The sequence below is a fragment of the Oncorhynchus mykiss genome, chromosome 18 (genome assembly GCF_057628025.1).
Source record: "Oncorhynchus mykiss isolate SJ-2025 chromosome 18, ASM5762802v1, whole genome shotgun sequence".
NCBI classification, from domain to species: domain Eukaryota; kingdom Metazoa; phylum Chordata; class Actinopteri; order Salmoniformes; family Salmonidae; genus Oncorhynchus; species Oncorhynchus mykiss.
The window spans coordinates 80,245,264-80,266,316 of NC_143039.1; the positions used below are offsets into that span (position 1 = coordinate 80,245,264).

At 47.8% G+C, this 21,053-nt stretch overlaps 1 protein-coding gene across 1 annotated transcript in view; it reads right to left on the minus strand.

Annotated features, from left to right (window-relative positions):
• Positions 1–3,490: 3,490 nt before the first annotated feature.
• LOC110515436 (angiopoietin-2) overlaps positions 3,491–21,053 on the minus strand; it is a 74,213-nt gene continuing 56,650 nt past the window's right edge. The window contains exons 7-9 of the mRNA XM_090209441.1: positions 18,572–18,738; positions 9,939–10,069; positions 3,491–4,109 (exon numbers count right to left, since the gene is read on the minus strand). Of these exons, the coding sequence (XP_090065567.1) occupies positions 3,949–4,109; positions 9,939–10,069; positions 18,572–18,738 (459 nt within the window). The 3' untranslated portion in view covers positions 3,491–3,948. The remainder of the gene's footprint in view (positions 4,110–9,938; positions 10,070–18,571; positions 18,739–21,053) is intronic.

Sequence of the window (21,053 nt, forward strand, 5' to 3'; positions counted from 1 at the left end):
ATGGAGACGGTGACGTAGTGAGTAGACGGAGACGGTGACGTAGTGAGTAGAAGGTGACGTAGTGAGGAGATGGAGCCGGTGACGTAGTGAGTAGACGGTGACGTAGTGAGTAGACGGAGACGGTGACGTAGTGAGTAGATGGAGACGGTGACGTAGTGAGTAGATGGAGACGGTGACGTAGTGAGTAGATGGAGACGGTGACGTAGTGAGTAGACGGAGAAGGTGACGTAGTGAGTAGACGGAGACGGTGACGTAGTGAGTAGAATGAGACGGTGACGTAGTGAGTAGACGGAGACGGTGACGTAGTGAGTAGACGGAGACGGTGACGTAGTGAGTAGACGGAGACGGTGACGTAGTGAGTAGACGGAGACGGTGACGTAGTGAGTAGACGGAGACGGTGACGTAGTGAGTAGACGGAGACGGTGACGTAGTGAGTAGACGGAGACGGTGACGTAGTGAGTAGACGGAGACGGTGACGTAGTGAGTAGACGGAGACGGTGACGTAGTGAGTAGATGGAGACGGTGACGTAGTGAGTAGATGGAGACGGTGACGTAGTGAGTAGACGGAGACGGTGACGTAGTGAGTAGAAGGTGACGTAGTGAGGAGAAGGAGCCGGTGACGTAGTGAGTAGACGGTGACGTAGTGAGTAGATGGAGACGGTGACGTAGTGAGTAGATGGAGACGGTGACGTAGTGAGGAGCCGGTGACGTAGTGAGTAGAAGGTGACGTAGTGAGGAGACGGTGACGTAGTGAGGAGCCGGTGACGTAGTGAGTAGAAGGTGACGTAGTGAGGAGCCGGTGACGTAGTGAGTAGATGGAGACGGTGACGTAGTGAGTAGATGGAGACGGTGACGTAGTGAGTAGATGGAGACGGTGACGTAGTGAGTAGATGGAGACGGTGACGTAGTGAGTAGACGGAGACGGTGACGTAGTGAGTAGACGGAGACAGTGACGTAGTGAGTAGATGGAGACGGTGACGTAGTGAGTAGACGGAGACGGTGACGTAGTGAGTAGACGGAGACGGTGACGTAGTGAGTAGATGGAGACGGTAACGTAGTGAGTAGACGGAGACGGTGACGTAGTGAGTAGACGGAGACGGTGACGTAGTGAGTAGACGGAGACGGTGACGTAGTGAGTAGACGGAGACGGTGACGTAGTGAGTAGATGGAGACGGTGACGTAGTGAGAAGATGGAGACGGTGACGTAGTGAGTAGATGGAGACGGTGACGTAGTGAGTAGACGGAGACGGTGACGTAGTGAGTAGACGGAGATGGTGACGTAGTGAGTAGACGGAGACGGTGACGTAGTGAGTAGACGGAGATGGTGACGTAGTGAGTAGATGGAGACGGTGACGTAGTGAGTAGACGGAGACGTTGACGTAGTGAGTAGATGGAGACGGTGACGTAGTGAGTAGATGGAGACGGTGACGTAGTGAGTAGATGGAGACGGTGATGTAGTGAGTAGACGGAGACGGTGACGTAGTGAGTAGATGGAGACGGTGACGTAGTGAGAAGATGGAGACGGTGACGTAGTGAGTAGATGGAGACGGTGACGTAGTGAGTAGACGGAGACGGTGACGTAGTGAGTAGATGGAGACGGTGACGTAGTGAGTAGATGGAGACGGTGACGTAGTGAGTAGATGGAGACGGTGACGTAGTGAGTAGATGGAGACGGTGACGTAGTGAGTAGATGGAGACGGTGACGTAGTGAGTAGATGGAGACGGTGACGTAGTGAGTAGATGGAGACGGTGACGTAGTGAGTAGATGGAGACGGTGACGTAGTGAGTAGACGGAGACGGTGACGTAGTGAGTAGATGGAGACGGTGACGTAGTGAGTAGATGGAGACGGTGACGTAGTGAGTAGACGGAGATGGTGACGTAGTGAGTAGATGGAGACGGTGACGTAGTGAGTAGACGGAGACGGTGACGTAGTGAGTAGATGGAGACGGTGACGTAGTGACTAGATGGAGACGGTGACGTAGTGAGTAGACGGTGACGTAGTGAGTAGACGGAGACGGTGACGTAGTGAGTAGACGGAGATGGTGACGTAGTGAGTAGATGGAGACGGTGACGTAGTGAGTAGACGGAGACGGTGACGTAGTGAGTAGACGGAGACGGTGACGTAGTGAGTAGACGGAGACGGTGACGTAGTGAGTAGATGGAGACGGTGACGTAGTGAGTAGACGGAGACGGTGACGTAGTGAGTAGACGGAGACGGTGACGTAGTGAGTAGACGGAGACGGTGACGTAGTGAGTAGACGGAGACGGTGACGTAGTGAGTAGACGGAGACGGTGACGTAGTGAGTAGACGGAGACGGTGACGTAGTGAGTAGATGGAGACGGTGACGTAGTGAGTAGATGGAGACGGTGACGTAGTGAGTAGACGGAGACGGTGACGTAGTGAGTAGATGGAGACGGTGACGTAGTGAGAAGATGGAGACGGTGACGTAGTGAGTAGATGGAGACGGTGACGTAGTGAGTAGACGGAGACGGTGACGTAGTGAGTAGACGGAGACGGTGACGTAGTGAGTAGATGGAGACGGTGACGTAGTGAGAAGATGGAGACGGTGACGTAGTGAGTAGATGGAGACGGTGACGTAGTGAGTAGACGGAGACGGTGACGTAGTGAGTAGATGGAGACGGTGACGTAGTGAGTAGACGGAGACGGTGACGTAGTGAGTAGATGGAGACGGTGACGTAGTGAGTAGACGGAGACGGTGACGTAGTGAGTAGATGGAGACGGTGACGTAGTGAGTAGACGGAGACGGTGACGTAGTGAGTAGATGGAGACGGTGACGTAGTGAGTAGACGGAGACGGTGACGTAGTGAGTAGATGGAGACGGTGACGTAGTGAGTAGATGGAGACGGTGACGTAGTGAGTAGATGGAGACGGTGACGTAGTGAGTAGATGGAGACGGTGACGTAGTGAGTAGATGGAGACGGTGACGTAGTGAGTAGATGGAGACGGTGACGTAGTGAGTAGATGGAGACGGTGACGTAGTGAGTAGACGGATACGGTGACGTAGTGAGTAGACGGAGACGGTGACGTAGTGAGTAGACGGAGACGGTGACGTAGTGAGTAGACGGAGACGGTGACGTAGTGAGTAGACGGAGACGGTGACGTAGTGAGTAGATGGAGACAGTGACGTAGTGAGTAGACGGAGACGGTGACGTAGTGAGTAGACGGATACGGTGACGTAGTGAGTAGACGGAGACTGTGACGTAGTGAGTAGATGGAGACGGTGACGTAGTGAGTAGACGGAGACGGTGACGTAGTGAGTAGATGGAGACGGTGACGTAGTGAGTAGATGGAGACGGTGACGTAGTGAGTAGATGGAGACGGTGACGTAGTGAGTAGATGGAGACAGTGACGTAGTGAGTAGATGGAGCAAAACACCACTACATTTTTTTTGTTATTTTATTTAGCTTTTTTTTCTGTAAAATTATGATTTTTACCTTCTATCACAAATATACATTTGGGAAAGTAAATATGCTTGTAGAAACACCTGTGTTTATTTATCATGCACTTTTATGAGGATAATCATCTCCTTAAAAAAAAGGGTTTTACAAGCATCTCTGAGTGGCATAGCGGGAAACAGTCAGGAAGAAGCTGTTAAAGTTTTCTGGACATTGAAAGTGAAAGTGGAGTAGCAGTAAGCCATAATATACCATTATGCATCTACAATATATGTACAATCCCATTATAAAACACACATTTACGTTGGCCTGTGTGCCATTTCAGCGGGAAAATGTTTTTAAGACGGAATACATTTCAGAAAATAACAGATCTGTTCTTTTCAAACACAGTCAATTAAAAACCTCTAAAAACCTCCACTCAAGTATCATATTCCACATGTCTGGCAAACATCATTATTCGAGAAGTGCTCATATCAGTCTGTGATTCAGTCAGTCGGGGTGACGTCAATGGCGATCGCCGCCGTTATGCCTCAGAAGCCTGCGGGTCGAACCATCATGGTGGTCACTGTAGTCATGAGGCTGGGTCCTTTCCAGTAGTACCACTTGATGCCGTTGTAACGGACCACGTTGGAGACGCCAGAGTAGTAGATACCGTTCAGGTTGGAGGGACCACAAGCCTCAAACCACCAACCTAGTGGAGAGGGGAGAGGTCTGGGGTCAGGAAGACAGAGAGGGGGCAGCGGGACTACACACCTCAAACCACCAACCTAGTGGAGAGGGGAGAGGTCAGGGGTCAGGAAGAGAGAGAGAGAGGGCAGATGGACCAGACGCCTCAAACCCCCAACCTAGTGGAGAGGTCGGGGGTCAGGAAGAGAGAGAGAGAGGGCAGATGGACCAGACGCCTCAAACCTCCAACCTAGTGGAGAGGGGAAAGGTCGGGGGTCAGGAAGAGAGAGAGGGGGCAGCGGGACTACAAGCCTCAAACCACCAACCTAGTGGAGAGGGGAAAGGTCGGGGTCAGGAAGAGAGGGGGCAGCGGGACTACACGCCTCAAACCCCCAACCTAGTGGAGAGGGGAGAGGTCAGGGGTCAGGAAGAGAGAGAGAGAGGGCAGATGGACCAGACGCCTCAAACCCCCAACCTAGTGGAGAGGTCGGGGGTCAGGAAGAGAGAGAGAGAGGGCAGATGGACCAGACGCCTCAAACCTCCAACCTAGTGGAGAGGGGAGAGGTCAGAGGTCAGGAAGAGAAAGAGAGAGGGCAGATGGACTACACGCCTCAAACCGCCAACCTAGTGGAGAGGGGAAAGGTCGGGGATCACGAAGAGAGAGAGAGAGGGCAGATGGATTACACGCCTCAAACCGCCAACCTAGTGGAGAGGGGAAAGGTCGGGGGTCAGGGAGAGAGAGAGAGAGGGCAGATGGACCAGACGCCTCAAACCCCCAACCTAGTGGAGAGGGGAAAGGTCAGGGGTCAGGAAGAGAGAGAGGGGGCAGCGGGACTACACACCTCAAACCACCAACCTAGTGGAGAGGGGAGAGGTCAGGGGTCAGGAAGAGAGAGAGAGAGGGCAGATGGACCAGACGCCTCAAACCCCCAACCTAGTGGAGAGGGGAAAGGTCGGGGGTCAGGAAGAGAGAGAGGGGGCAGCGGGACTACAAGCCTCAAACCGCCAACCTAGTGGAGAGGGGAAAGGTCGGGGGTCAGGGAGAGAGAGAGAGAGGGCAGATGGACCAGACGCCTCAAACCCCCAACCTAGTGGAGAGGGGAAAGGTCAGGGGTCAGGAAGAGAGAGAGGGGGCAGCAGGACTACACGCCTCAAACCCCCAACCTAGTGGAGAGGGGAAAGGTCGGGGGTCAGGAAGAGAGAGAGAGAGGGCAGATGGACTACACGCCTCAAACCCCCAACCTAGTGGAGAGGGGAAAGGTCAGGGGTCAGGAAGAGAGAGAGAGAGGGCAGATGGACCAGACGCCTCAAACCCCCAACCTAGAGGAGAGGGGAAAGGTTGGGGGTCAAGAAGAGAGAGAGAGAGGGCAGATAGACCAGACGCCTCAAACCCCCAACCTAGTGGAGAGGGGAAAGGTCAGGGGTCAGGAAGAGAGAGATTACACCAAAGAGGAAAAAGGAGGTTGTGTGGTCAAATAAAGGTCAAACTAAGCCATTTCATGTTTATGTACAACTTTACAAGAGGAAAACATGAGGCCAAACAAAGGATGAACAATATAGTCAGACCAGTAAAACGTTTATTTAAAAAAAATGGTATCAAGTAGCAGGAGAGAAGGTAGAGGATAGAGCAGAGGAGGGAAGGTAGAGGATAGAGCAGAGGAGGGAAGGTAGAGGATAGAGGAGGGAAGGTAGAGGATAGAGTAGGAGGAGGGAAGGTAGAGGATAGAGGAGGGAAGGTAGAGGATAGAGTAGGAGTAGGGAAGATAGAGGATAGAGGAGGGAAGTTAGAGGATAGAGTAGGAGGAGGGAAGGTAGAGGATAGAGGAGGGAAGGTAGGGGATAGAGGAGGGAAGGTAGAGGATAGAGCAGAGGAGGGAAGGTAGAGGATAGAGCAGAGGAGGGAAGGTAGAGGATAGAGGAGGGAAGGTAGGGGATAGAGGAGGGAAGGTAGGGGATAGAGGAGGGAAGGTAGAGGATAGAGGAGGGAAGGTAGAGGATAGAGTAGGAGGAGGGAAGGTAGAGGATAGAGGAGGGAAAGTAGAGGATAGAGTAGGAGGAGGGAAGGTAGAGGATAGAGTAGGAGGACGGAAGGTAGAAGATAGAGAAGGAGGAGCGAAGAAAAAGTATAGAGTATTAGGAGGGAAGGTAGAGGATAGAGGAGGAGGACGGAAGGTAGAGGATAGAGTAGGAGGAGGGAAGGTAGAGGATAGAGTAGGAGGAGGGAAGGTAGAGGATAGAGAAGGAGGAGGTACGCTAGACGATAGAGTAGGAGGAGGGAAGGTAGAGGATAGAGTAGGAGGAGGGAAGGTAGAGGATAGAGTAGGAGGGGGGAAGGTAGAGGACAGAGTAGGAGGAGGGAAGATAGCGGACAGAGTAGGGAAAGTAGAGAATAAAGTAGAGAAGGTAGAGGATAGAGTAGGGAAGGTAGAGGATAGAGTAGGGAAGGTAGAGGATAGGGGAGGGGAGGTAGAGGATAGAGTAGGAGGAGGGAAGGTAGAGGATTGAGTAGGAGGAGGGAAGGTAGAGGTTTGAGTAGGAGGAGGGAAGGTAGAGGGTAGAGTAGATAGAGGGAAGGTAGAGGATAGAGTAGGATGAGGGAAGGTAGAGGATAGAGTAGCAGGAGGGAAGGCAGAGGATAGTGTAGCAGGAGAGAAGCCAGAGGATAGAGTAGGAGGAGGGGAGGTAGAGGACAAAGGAGGGACGGTAGAGGATAGAGTAGTAGGAGGGAAGTTAGAGGATTGAGTAAGAGGAGGGAAGTTAGAGGATAGAGTAGTAGGAGGGAAGGTAGAGGATAGAGTGAGAGGAGGGAAGGTAGAGGATAGAGGAGGGAAGCCAGAGGATAGAGTATGAGGAGGGGAGGTAGAAGATAAAGGAGGGACGGTAGAGGATAGAGTAGGAGGAGGGAAGTTAGAGGATAGAGTAGGAGGAGGGAAGGTAGAGGATTGAGTGAGAGGAGGGAAGGTAGAGGATAGAGTATGGAAGGTAGAGGATAGAGTAGGGAAAGTAGAGGACAGAGAAGGAGGAGGGAAGGTAGATGATAGAGTAGGGAAGGTAGAGAATAGAGTAGGAGGAGGGAATGTAGAGGATAGTGTAGGGAAGGTAGAGGATAGAGTAGGGAAGGTAGAGGATAGAGTAGGAGGAGGGAAGGTAGAGGATAGTGTAGGGAAGGTAGAGGATAGAGTAGGGAAGGTAGAGGATAGAATAGGAGGAGGGAAGGTAGAGGATATAGTAGGGCAGGTAGAGGATAGAGTAGGAGGAGGGAAGGTAGAGGATAGAGTAGGGAAGGTAGAGAATAGAGGAGGGAAGGTAGAGGATAGAGTAGGAGGAGGGAAGGTAGAGGATAGAGTAGGAGGAGGGAAAGCAGAGGATAGAGAAGGAGGAGGGAAGGTAGAGGATAGAGTAGAAGGAGGGAAGGTAGAGGATAGAGGAGGGAAGGTAGAGGATAGAGGAGGGAAGTTAGAGGATAGAGTAGGAGGAGGGAAGGTAGAGGATAGAGTAGGAGGAGGGAAGGTAGAGGATAGAGTAGGAGGAGGGAAGGTAGAGGATAGAGTAACAGGAGGGAAGGTAGAGGATAGAGTAGGAGGAGGGAAGGTAGAGGATAGAGTACGAGGAGGGAAAGTAGAGGATAGAGGAGGGAAGCCAGAGGATAGAGTAGGAGGAGGGAAGTTAGAGGATAGAGAAGGGAAGGTAGAGGATAGAGTAGGAGGTCGGAAGGTAGAGGATAGAGTAGCAGGAGGGAAGGTAGAGGATAGAGTAACAGGAGGGAAGGTAGAGGATAGAGTAGGAGGAGGGAAGGTAGAGGATAGAGTGGGAGGAGGGAAGATAGAGGATAGAGTAGGGAAGGTAGAGAATAGAGTAGGGAAGGTAGAGGATAGAGGAGGGAAGGTAGAGAATAGAGTAGGAGGAGGGAAGGTAGAGGATAGAGTAGGAGGAGGGAAGGTAGAGGATAGAGTAGGAGGAGGGAAAGCAGAGGATAGAGTAGGAGGAGGGAAGGTAGAGGATAGAGTAGGAGGAGAGAAGGTAGAGGATAGAGGAGGGAAGGTAGAGGATAGAGGAGGGAAGTTAGAGGATAGAGTAGGAGGAGGGAAGGTAGAGGATAGAGTAAGGGGAGGGAAGGTAGAGGATAGAGTAGGAGGAGGGAAGGTAGAGGATAGAGTAGGAGGAGGGAAGGTAGAGAATAGAGTAGCAGGAGGGAAGGTAGAGGATAGAGTGGGAGGAGGGAAGATAGAGGATAGAGTAGGGAAGGTAGAGAATAGAGTAGGGAAGGTAGAGGATAGAGGAGGGAAGGTAGAGGATAGAGTAGGAGGAGGGAAGGTAGAGGATAGAGTAGGAGGAGGGAAGGTAGAGGATAGAGTAGGGAAGGTAGAGAATAGAGTAGGAGGAGGGAAGGTAGAGGATAGAGTAGGAGGAGGGAAGGTAGAGGATAGAGTAGGAGGAGGGAAAGCAGAGGATAGAGTAGGAGGAGGGAAGGTAGAGGATAGAGGAGGGAAGGTAGAGGACAGAGGAGGGAAGTTAGAGGATAGAGTAGGAGGAGGGAAGGTAGAGGATAGAGTAGGAGGAGGGAAGGTAGAGGATAGAGTAGGAGGAGGGAAGGTAGAGGATAGAGTAGGAGGAGGGAAGGTAGAGGATAGAGGAGGGAAGCCAGAGGATAGAGTAGGAGGAGGGAAGGTAGAGGATAGAGGAGGGAAGGTAGAGGATAGAGTAGGAGGAGGGAAGGTAGAGGATAGAGTAGCAGGAGGGAAGGTAGAGGATAGAGTAGCAGGAGGGAAGGTAGAGGATAGAGTAGCAGGAGGGAAGGTAGAGGATAGAGGAGGGAAGCCAGAGGATAGAGTAGGAGGAGGGAAGGTAGAGGATAGAGGAGGGAAGGTAGAGGATAGAGTAGGAGGAGGGAAGGTAGAGGATAGAGTAGCAGGAGGGAAGGTAGAGGATAGAGTAGCAGGAGGGAAGATAGAGGATAGAGTAGGGAAGGTAGAGAATAGAGTAGGGAAGGTAGAGGATAGAGGAGGGAAGGTAGAGGATAGAGTAGGAGGAGGGAAGGTAGAGGATAGAGTAGGAGGAGGGAAGGTAGAGGATAGAGTAGGGAAGGTAGAGAATAGAGTAGGAGGAGGGAAGGTAGAGGATAGAGTAGGAGGAGGGAAGGTAGAGGATAGAGTAGGGAAGGTAGAGGATAGAGTCGGAGGAGGGAAGGTAGAGGCTCTGTGTAGTGCACTTGAGGTTATATTCCAATGAACCGAATGAAAAATACATTGTTAAATGAGTTTCCATCGCATTTTCAACTTTACTGATAGTTTTCTCACAAAAACAATTGTGATTGTGCCCCCTCTGGCACGTACACTCTAACCAACAGCAGCCTTCCTGACGACATTATTATGGACAACAAAAAACATTTGTCAAACAGCAGCCAAGCATGGATCATCATGTCACCAGAATGAGACTCTGGATATTTATCATAAAGGAGCATCACGCTCATCACCGTGCTCTTTCACCACCCTGGGAAGGTCATCATCATTTACTTCATCTGTAGCCTAACAAACGGCATGGTTTTCCTGAGTTGGATGACCACACAACACGTCATTATGTGATTCCAAGTTTACTTCCACATGACGGATATTATATCAATATTTCCACATAAAAGCATCTCCACTGACATTTCTCGCTTAATTAATTTTTACCAGCAAAAAATAAAATAACACCACCTTGTCAAACTCGTTTTGTTTCATTGACATTTGATTTGTTTACCGAGAAATGTTCTGTTTCCGTCAGGCCTGACATGCTTCATCTGGTACGTACTTGACTAGCAGAAAACAGCTGCATGGAAACCTGTTAATGAAAGTGAGGGCCTCAGAGCCTGTACCTCCAGAAGACATCTGGGCACACTTGCAGGAACAGCGGTCGTTGTCTCGGTCCTTGGTGCTGAACTGGGTCCCAGGCTGGGTCAGACTACTGGTGCGGCCGGCGGTACCACTGAACCCCTGGGCATGGAGACTGGGAGAGGACCAGAACAATCAACACACAGACACATTAACAACCTTCTGAAATGGCATGGAGACTGGGAGAGGACCAGAACAATCAACACACAGACACATTAACAACCTTCTGAAATGGCATGGAGACTGGGAGAGGCCCAGAACAATCAACACAAATACACATTAACAACCTTCTGAAATGGCATGGAGACTGGGAGAGGACCAGAACAATCAACACACAGACACATTAACAACCTTCTGAAATGGCATGGAGACTGGGAGAGGACCAGAACAATCAACACACAGACACATTAACAACCTTCTGAAATGGCATGGAGACTGGGAGAGGACCAGAACAATCAACACACAGACACATTAACAACCTTCTGAAATGGCATGGAGACTGGGAGAGGACCAGAACAATCAACACACAGACACATTAACAACCTTCTGAAATGGCATGGAGACTGGGAGAGGCCCAGAACAATCATCACACATACACAGTATTTAACAACCTTCTGAAATGTGTTCTGTTAGACAAATAACTCTTTATCCACATTATAGCAGGGGGTGTAAAGCCATAACACCTATGTTTTTCCATAAGCAGATTATGATCAATGAGGTCAAACAAAACAGCTCCCACAATCTTTTTATTACAGATTTCTCTCAGCCAATCATCAGTCATTTCTGTAAGTGCCATACATGTTGAAAACCTTTCCCTATTAGAGTACTGAAAATATGTTTTTCATTTCTTTACTCTGAAATATCATTGTATCTGGTCAAACACATTTTTATTCCAATAAAGTTTACTAAGGGTTGGTAATAGGATGATTGGTTGGCTGTTTGAGCCAGTAAAGGGGGATTTTTGCTAATCTTAGGTAACATACTTAATTTTGAAGAGGAAGGTGTTTAGTCCCAGGTTCCTTAGCTTAGTGGTGAGCTTTGAGGGCACTATGGTATTGAACGCTTAGCTGCATTCTCACATACTGTAGGTGTTCCTTTTGTCCAGGTGGGAAAAGGCAGTGTGGAGTACAATAGAGATTGCGTAATCTGTGGATCTGTTGGGGCGGTATGCAAGTTGGAGTGGGTCTATGGTTTCTGGTATGATGGTGTTGATTTGAGCCATAACCAGCCTTTCAAAGCTCTTCATGGCTACAGACGTAAGGCAGGTTACCTTAGTGTTCTTGGGCACAGGAACTATGGTGGTCTGCTTAAAACATGTAGGTATTACAGACTCGATCAGGGACAGGTTTAAAATGTCAGTGAAGACACTTGACTGTTGGTCAATGCATGCTCTGAGTGCACCGAGTGCACATCCTGTTAATCCCTGCGGCCTTGTGACCTGTTGACCTTTTAAAGGTATTTTACTCACATTGGCTACGGAGAGCGTGATCATACAGTCGTGCTGAACAGCTGGTGTTCTCATGCATGCTTCAGTGTTCCTTGCCTCGAAGCGGGCATAGAAGTAGTTTAGCTCATCTGGTAGGCTTGTGCAACTGGGCTGCTCACGGCTGGGCTTCCCTTTGTAGTCCGAATTGTTTGCAAACCCTGCCACATCCGACGAGCATCGGAGCCGGTGTAGTAGGATTCAATCTTAGTCCTGTGTTGACTGCTTTGCCTGTTTGATGGTTCGTCGGAGGGCATAGCAGAACTTCTTATAACCGTCTGGGTGAGAGTCCCACTCCTTGAAACCGGCAGCTCTCCCCTATTGCTCAGTGTGGATGTTGCCTGTAATACATGGCCTCTAGTTGGGGTCTGATGTGGTATATTCCTCAATTCCATCGGATGAATCCCGGAACATATTCCAGTCTGTGCTAGCAAAACAGTCCTGTAGCTTAACATCTGCATCATCTGCATCATATTGTCCAGGAACTTTAATGTGTAATATAGTCGGAGGCGTTTGACTCCACCTGAGTTTGACTAGGGCACGACTCCTGCTACCTCTTCTCCGGCGTTGACGTTTTGGTGCAGGGAGGGGATGTTGCTGAAGAAAGTGGTGATGTTGGCAAGTAGGGGAGCTCTGGTCAGGGGGAAGGCTAGGAGAGGAGGATTGGGTGTGGGCGGTGGAGGAATGGGAGGGTGTCCCGGGGGCTTGGCTATGGATATGAGACTGCCTTAGTTACAGGGACAGATGGGAGAGGGGGCTGGCTATGGATATGAGACTGCCTTAGTTACAGGGACAGATGGGAGAGGGGGCTGACTATGGATATGAGACTGTCTTAGTTACAGGGACAGATGGGAGAGGGGGCTGACTATGGGTGTTTGGCCCTGGTGAATATGCTTCCTTGGCCTGGGAACAATAGGGAAAGGGTTGGATGCCTTTCTTGGTTGGATGGATGGAAGAAATCGCAGAGTAATTGGGTGAACCTACTGCTCCAGAGAAGATGTTGCATTGGCCAGAGAAAGCTAGAGAAGAGGTTACATGGACCAGAGAAAGCTAGAGAAGAGGTTACATTGGCCAGAGAAAGCTAGAGAAGAGGTTGCATTGGCCAAAGAAAGCTAGAGAAGAGGTTGCATTGGCCAGAGAAAGCTAGAGAAGAGGTTGCATTTGCCAGAGAAAGCCAGAGAAGAGGTTACATTGGCCAGAGAAAGCTAGAGAAGAGGTTACATTGGCCAGAGAAAGCTAGAGAAGAGGTTACATGGAACAGAGAAAGCTAGAGAAGAGGTTGCATTGGCCAGAGAAAGCTTGAGAAGAGGTTGCATTGGCCAGAGAAAGCTAGAGAAGAGGTTGCATTGGCCAGAGAAAGCCAGAAAAGAGGTTACATTGGCCAGAGAAAGCTAGAGAAGAGGTTACATTGGCCAGAGAAAGCTAGAGAAGAGGTTGCATTGGCCAGAGAAAGCTAGAGAAGAGGTTGCATTGGCCAGAGAAAGCCAGAGAAGAGGTTACATTGGCCAGAGAAAGCTAGAGAAGGAGATGCCTTGGCCGAGTTCGGCCTGCATTGGCTGGGTAGAAGCCTAGCACAACAGGCCTCTGGCTTGGGTGATCCCTACGTAAACCCAACCCTGAGGAGGAGAACCAGATGTTCACAGCATGATAATGAACCACATAATCAGCGAGGTGAGATGGAACGCTGCTCAGCAGTAGTTGGCAAGAGGGATGACAGCTCACAAACACTAGTACCATTCAGAGTGGGATGAATACAGCTCCTAGAAACAGACCCGTTTTGCACCGGCTTAATGGGCAAATTTTAGGTTATTTAAGGATGATCCTGGAAACTAAATATAAAGTTAACTTAATTAATTCCGGTGCTACACAAACTTCTACACTAACGAGCATTTCGTTTCAACACAAATAATATCACCTTGTCAAACACCTCCGGCCTTTTTCAAACAGTTCATCAAACTCCACTTCATCTACACTGAGACTTAACTGTTCATGGATCTGCACCTGTCAATCACATTCCTCTTTTTTGAGGAACTTCTGAGTTTAAACAATCCTTTAGTGATCTCAGGTTGGGCTTTAGTAGTGGAGAGAGAGAGAAAGCAATTATAGGGCCTTAGTAGTGTAGAGAAAGATATACTAGACCACCACGCGGCTTTAGTAGTGGAGAGGGAGATATACTAGACCACCACAGGGCTTTAGTAGTGGATAAAGAGATATACTAGACCACCACAGGGCTTTAGTAGTGGAGAGAGAGATATACTAGACCACCACAGGACTTTAGTAGTGGAGAGAGAGATATACTAGACCACCACAGGGCTTTAGTAGTGGAGAGAGAGAGATATACTAGACCACCACAGGGCTTTAGTAGTGGAGAGAGGACCACCTGGGAGCGGATATATGTTTGACCTGCCAGGCACGGCCATGTTCTGCTGCTGACAGGTTGGTTTCATTTCAAATGTCATTCCCAACACAGTGCACTATGGTCCTTGGTCAAAGACACAGTCCATTATGAATAGGCTTCCATTTGGGATGCAGATTGTGTTCCTCTTTTCCCCAGCCGGAAGGGGATGCCTCAGGGTCGGCGGGGGAAAGAGACGGGAGACAGAAAAGTGGCAGCTTGCCCTCCGCTGATCTCATCACTGATGATGTTCTTCAAGACCACGTCATCGACTCGTCCTTTCTTTTACTTTCATCCTGTTTCTTTCTACCCAGCGATTAAAGAAAGCAAAGTTAACGTGTGAATAATAGTGGATGATTTGACCGAGTGGAGGGATTGACATCGCAGGCTTGAGGAAAGTCTGAAAAGGGAAGAACTTCCACGCAATTATGCCTTTCAGAAACATAACTCTTTACAAAACTCTCCCCGGAATCACTTCCATCCGTTTCTGATTCTAATCTGATTGTGACACGGCTCTAAGAGATTCTAATCTGATTGTGACACGGCTCTAAAATATTCTAATCTGATTGTGACACGGCTCTAAGAGATTCTAATCAGATTGTGGCACGGCTGTAAGAGATTCTAATCTGATTGTGACACGGCTCTAAGAGATTCTAATCTGATTGTGACACGGCTCTAAGAGATTCTAATCAGATTGTGACACGGCTGTAAGAGATTCTAATCTGATTGTGACACGGCTCTAAGAGATTCTAATCTGATTGTGAGACGGCTCTAAGAGATTCTAATCTGATTGTGACACGGCTCTAAGAGATTCTAATCTGATTGTGACACGGCTCTAAGAGATTCTAATCTGATTGTGACACGGCTCTAAGAGATTCTAATCTGATTGTGACACGGCTCTAAGAGATTCTAATCTGATTGTGACACGGCTCTAAGAGATTCTAATCTGATTGTGACACGGCTCTAAGAGATTCTAATCTGATTGTGACACGGCTCTAAGAGATTCTAATCTGATTGTGACACGGCTCTAAGAGATTCTAATCTGAATGTGACACGGCTCTAAGAGATTCTAATCAGATTGTGACACGGCTGTAAGAGATTCTAATCTGATTGTGACACGGCTCTAAGAGATTCTAATCTGATTGTGACACGGCTCTAAGAGATTCTAATCTGATTGTGACACGGCTCTAAGAGATTCTAATCTGATTGTGACACGGCTCTAAAAGATTCTAATCTGATTGTGACACGGCTCTAAGAGATTCTAATCTGATTGTGACACGGCTCTAAGAGATTCTAATCTGATTGTGACACGGCTCTAAGAGATTCTAATCTGATTGTGACACGGCTCTAAGAGATTCTAATCTGATTGTGACATGGCTCTAAGAGATTCTAATCTGATTGTGACACGGCTCTAAGAGATTCTAATCTGATTGTGACACGGCTCTAAGAGATTTACATTCCAGAAGAGTCAGAACACAATAGGAACCCTGAACACTGATGGCAATTCAAAGTCAAACCCATCAGATACAATTTAATGACATTATCAGATAAAATCTCACTTACTGTAAGTGGTTGTTTAACATGATTTAACTATGATTGACATGTAAGAGAAAATCTTTAAAAAAATATATAAATATATGGACTTCGTTCCCTATGAACCCCTATTCCAACCGCAAGGTGCTACAGAGGGAAGTGTGTACGGCACAGTAACATCACTAGGGCCGAGCTCCCTGCCATCCAGAGGGCCGAGCTCCCTGCCATCCAGAGGGCCGAGCTCCCTGCCATCCAGGACCTCTATAAAAGGACCTTGATAAGATTTTACCGCCCAAGCCATAAAACGGCTAAATAGTTAGTTAATTTATAAAGTTAACCAAATAGCTACCCAGACTACCTGCATTGACCCTTCTTGCACTAACTCTTGACTCATCACATACTGCTGTTACTGTCTATTATCTATCCTTTACCCCTACCTACAGTATACTGCTGTTACTGTCTATTATCTATCCTTTACTCCTACCTACAGTATACTGCTGTTACTGTCTATTATCTATCCTTTACCACACCTACAGTATACTGCTGCTACTGTCTATAATCTATCCTTTACCCCTACCTACAGTATACTGCTGTTACTGTCTATTATCTATCCTTTACCCCTACCTACAGTATACTGCTGTTACTATCTATTATCTATCCTGTTGTCTAGTCACTTTACCCCTACCTACAGTATATGTACATACAGTATCTACCTCAAGTACCTCGTACCCCTGCCCATTGACTCAGAACTGGCACCCTGTGTATATAGCCTGGCACCCTGTGTATATAGCCTGGTACCACATGTATATAGCCTGGCACCCCGTGTATATAGCCTGGTACCTTGTGTATATAGCCTGGCACCCCATTTATATAGCCTGGCACCCCGTGTATATAGCCTGGCACAACGTGTATATAGCCTGGTACCCTGTGTATATAGCCTGGTACCCTGTGTATATAGCCTTGCACCCTGTGTACATAGCCTGGTACCCTGTGTATATAGCCTGGTACCCCGTGTATATAGCCTGGTACCCCATGTATATGGCCTGGTACCCTGTGTATATAGCCTGGCACCCTGTGTATATAGCCTGGAACAACGTGTATATAGCCTGGTACCCTGTGTATATAGCCTGGTACCCTGTGTATATAGCCTGGTACCCTGTGTATATAGCCTGGTACCCTGTGTATATAGCCTGGTACCCTGTGTATATAGCCTGGTACCCCGTGTATATAGCCTGGTACCCCATGTATATGGCCTGGCACCCCGTGTATATAGCCTGGTACCCTGTGTATATAGCCTGGTACCCTGTTTATATAGCCTTGCACCCTGTATGTATAGCCTGGCACCCAGTGTATATAGCCTGGTACCCCATGTATATAGCCTGGTACCCTGTCTATATAGCCTTGCACCCTGTATATATAGCCTGGTACCCCATGTATATGTCCTGGTACCCCGTGTATATAGCCTGGTACCCTGTGTATATAGCCTGGTACCCTGTGTATATAGCCTGGTAACCTGTATATATAGCCTGGTACCCTGTGTATATAGCCTGGTACCCTGTGTATATAGCCTGGCACCCTGTGTATATAGCCTGGAACCCCGTGTATATAGCCTGGTACCCCATGTATATGGCCTGGCACCCCGTGTATATAGCCTGGTACCCTGTGTATATAGCCTGGCACCCTGTGTATATAGCCTGGAACCCCGTGTATATAGCCTGGTACCCTGTGTATATAGCCTGGTACCCTGTGTATATAGCCTGGTACCCTGTGTATATAGCCTGGTACCCTGTGTATATAGCCTGGTACCCTGTGTATATAGCCTGGTACCCCGTGTATATAGCCTGGTACCCCATGTATATGGCCTGGCACCCCGTGTATATAGCCTGGTACCCTGTGTATATAGCCTGGTACCCTGTTTATATAGCCTTGCACCCTGTATGTATAGCCTGGCACCCAGTGTATATAGCCTGGTACCCCATGTATATAGCCTGGTACCCTGTCTATATAGCCTTGCACCCTGTATATATAGCCTGGTACCCCATGTATATGTCCTGGTACCCCGTGTATATAGCCTGGTACCCTGTGTATATAGCCTGGTACCCTGTGTATATAGCCTGGTAACCTGTATATATAGCCTGGTACCCTGTGTATATAGCCTGGTACCCTGTGTATATAGCCTGGCACCCTGTGTATATAGCCTGGAACCCCGTGTATATAGCCTGGTACCCTGTGTATATAGCCTGGTACCCTGTGTATATAGCCTGGTACCCTGTGTATATAGCCTGGTACCCTGTGTATATAGCCTGGTACCCTGTGTATATAGCCTGGTACCCTGTGTATATAGCCTGGTACCCCGTGTATATAGCCTGGTACCCCATGTATATGGCCTGGCACCCCGTGTATATAGCCTGGTACCCTGTGTATATAGCCTGGTACCCTGTTTATATAGCCTTGCACCCTGTATGTATAGCCTGGCACCCAGTGTATATAGCCTGGTACCCCATGTATATAGCCTGGTACCCTGTCTATATAGCCTTGCACCCTGTATATATAGCCTGGTACCCCATGTATATGTCCTGGTACCCCGTGTATATAGCCTGGTACCCTGTGTATATAGCCTGGTACCCTGTGTATATAGCCTGGTACCCTGTATATATAGCCTGGTACCCTGTGTATATAGCCTGGTACCCTGTGTATATAGCCTGGTACCCTGTGTATATAGCCTGGTACCCCGCGTATATAGCCTGGTACCCCGCGTATATAGCCTGGTACCCCATGTATATGGCCTGGCACCCCGTGTATATTGCCTGGTACCCTGTGTATATAGCCTGGTACCCTGTGTATATAGCCTTGCACCCTGTATATATAGCCTGGCACCCAGTGTATATAGCCTGGTACCCCATGTATATAGCCTGGTACCCTGTATATATAGCCTTGCACCCTGTATATATAGCCTGGTACCCCATGTATATATCCTGGTACCCCGTGTATATAGCCTGGTACCCTGTGTATATAACCAAGTTATCGTTACTCATTGTGTATTTATTCCTTTGTGTTTCTCTCTGCAAAGTTAGGAGAAGGTATTTCACTAGTAGTCTACACCTGTTGGTTACAAAGCATGTGACAAATAAAATGGGATTTGATTGATTTGATTTGACTGATAGCTCTTGGCCTCCACTGTGGAAGGGAGCATTGCATGCTGGTACCTGTAGTTTTTGTTCTCTGCGTCTATGTAGAAGTGATTATAGTGGGAGTAAGCTTCGTTCCCCTCAGCATCCTTCAGCTGCACCTGGAGACTGTACTCTTGGGAGCTGGTCAGCAGGTGTATGAGGTCATTTCCTGCCCAGTACTCTCCCGAGGGATCCCCAAAACCCTGCATCAGGTACGGTGAGAGAAAGAGGACAAACTGAATGAAGGGGCATATGAAACACATGTCACTTCAGAGGGACAGATGACATCAACAGAGATATGTTAAGATACAATGTCACTTCAGAGGGACAGATGACATCAACAGAGATATGTTAAGATACAATGTCACTTCAGAGGGACAGATGACATCAACAGAGATATGTTAAGATACAATGTCACTTCAGAGGGACAGATGACATCAACAGAGATATGTTAAGATACAATGTCACTTCAGAGGGACAGATGACATCAACAGAGATATGTTAAGATACAATGTCACTTCAGAGGGACAGATGACATCAACAGAGATATGTTAAGATACAATGTCACTTCAGAGGGACAGATGACATCAACAGAGATATGTTAAGATACAATGTCACTTCAGAGGGACAGATGACATCAACAGAGATATGTTAAGATACAATGTCACTTCAGAGGGACAGATGACATCAACAGAGATATGTTAAGATACAATGTCACTTCAGAGGGACAGATGACATCAACAGAGATATGTTAAGATACAATGTCACTTCAGAGGGACAGATGACATCAACGGAGATATGTTAAGATACAATGTCACTTTAGATGGTACATATAACATGAACAGAGATATAAATGGCATTGTACCTTTGAGAGGAATGAAGAGGGATCATGTGAGTGAAGAGTTAAATGACTTTGACTGAGGGAAGTGAATAAGCAAACATCTTGATAACTCCTGACTCTTTGACCTTCTACTGACAGTTAGTCCCCGTATTGCTTGACACTTTAATGTCTTAACCCGGAGCTCGAGTAAATGACATTACTAAGCTGCTCCCGAGTGTACTAGGCCCGGACATGGACATCGATTCTATCATAGTCTACGTGAATTGTGGTGACATCATAAAGGGCAGCTCTGAACAGTTGAGACTGTATTTCAAAGAGGTGATTGACTCTCTGCTAGACACTAACAAAAGACCCATCATATCTGGCCCTGTGCCCATCTCTGAATCGTGGCATTGAACGCTTTAGCAGGATTCCATCTCTTCACAACTGGCTACTTGATTATTGCAGCTCAGTGGGAGTAACTTTATTGACAATTTCAATACCTTTTGGAAGCAAGGAGGATGGGATCCACCCAAATCATTTCACAGCATTATAAGGCTGCGTTGAGACAATGACTTATCAATGACCCGAGCCCAGCTCAGTTAATCCCTACCATTGTGTCCCTGAGATGTCACAATGTACATTATACCAGCAGTGTTGGTAGACACAATGTAAGTAGCCTAATTTATGTTCCTCTAACTGCCCTGAATGCCTCAGCTGATCCTACAGCTGTTGTCTGCAGTAATCATGTGCCTATGAACCAGATTTATACTGTTAGCACTGAGGTGATGTGCCCTAGGAAGTCCACTGTGAGCAGATCACCCTGCACTAACATAAATAACATGAGCATGTCTACTGCGGCTAAGCTTCCCAGTAAGACAATGAAAACAAGCAAGCATCCCGGAAGAAAAGTGCTCAAAATAGCCCACGTAACATATGTAGCTTAAGAAACAAGGTTCGTGACATCAATAATTTACAAGTAACAGATGACATTTGTCTCTGAAATTCACTTAGATAATACCTTTGATGATACAGTGGTACCAATACATGGTTATAACATCTACAGAAAAGACAGACATGCCAAAGGTGGAGGTGTTGCTGTTTATATTCAGAACCACATTACTGTAAAGATTAGAGAGGATCTCATGTTAAATACTGTAGAAGTAATATGGCTACAGGTTCATCTGCCTCACCTAAAGCCCATTCTGGTGGGAAGCTGCTATAGACCACCAAGTGTTAACAGTGGATAATATGTGTGAAATGCTTGATAATGTAAGTGATATCAACAGAGAGGTATATTTTCTGGGTGATTTGAATATTGACTGGCTTTCATCAAGCTGCCCACTCAAGGAAAAAGCTTCAAACTGTAACCAGTGCCTGCAACCTGGTTCAGGTTATCAGTCAACCTACCAGGGTAGTTACAAACAGCACAGGAATGAAGTCATCAACATGTATTGATTACATCTTTACTAATGCTGCAGAAATGTGTTTGAAATGATCTGTTTCCTTGTGCTTGTCTCCACCCCCTCCTGGTGTCGTCCATCTCGCCCATCTCGCCCATTATCCCCTGGGTATTTATACCTGTGTTTTCTGTCTGTCTGTGCCAGTTTGTCTTGTTTTGTCAAGTAAACCAGCGTGTTAGTCTGTGCGCCTGATTTTTCCTCGTCTCTGTTTTTGCTAGTCCTCCCGGTTTTGACC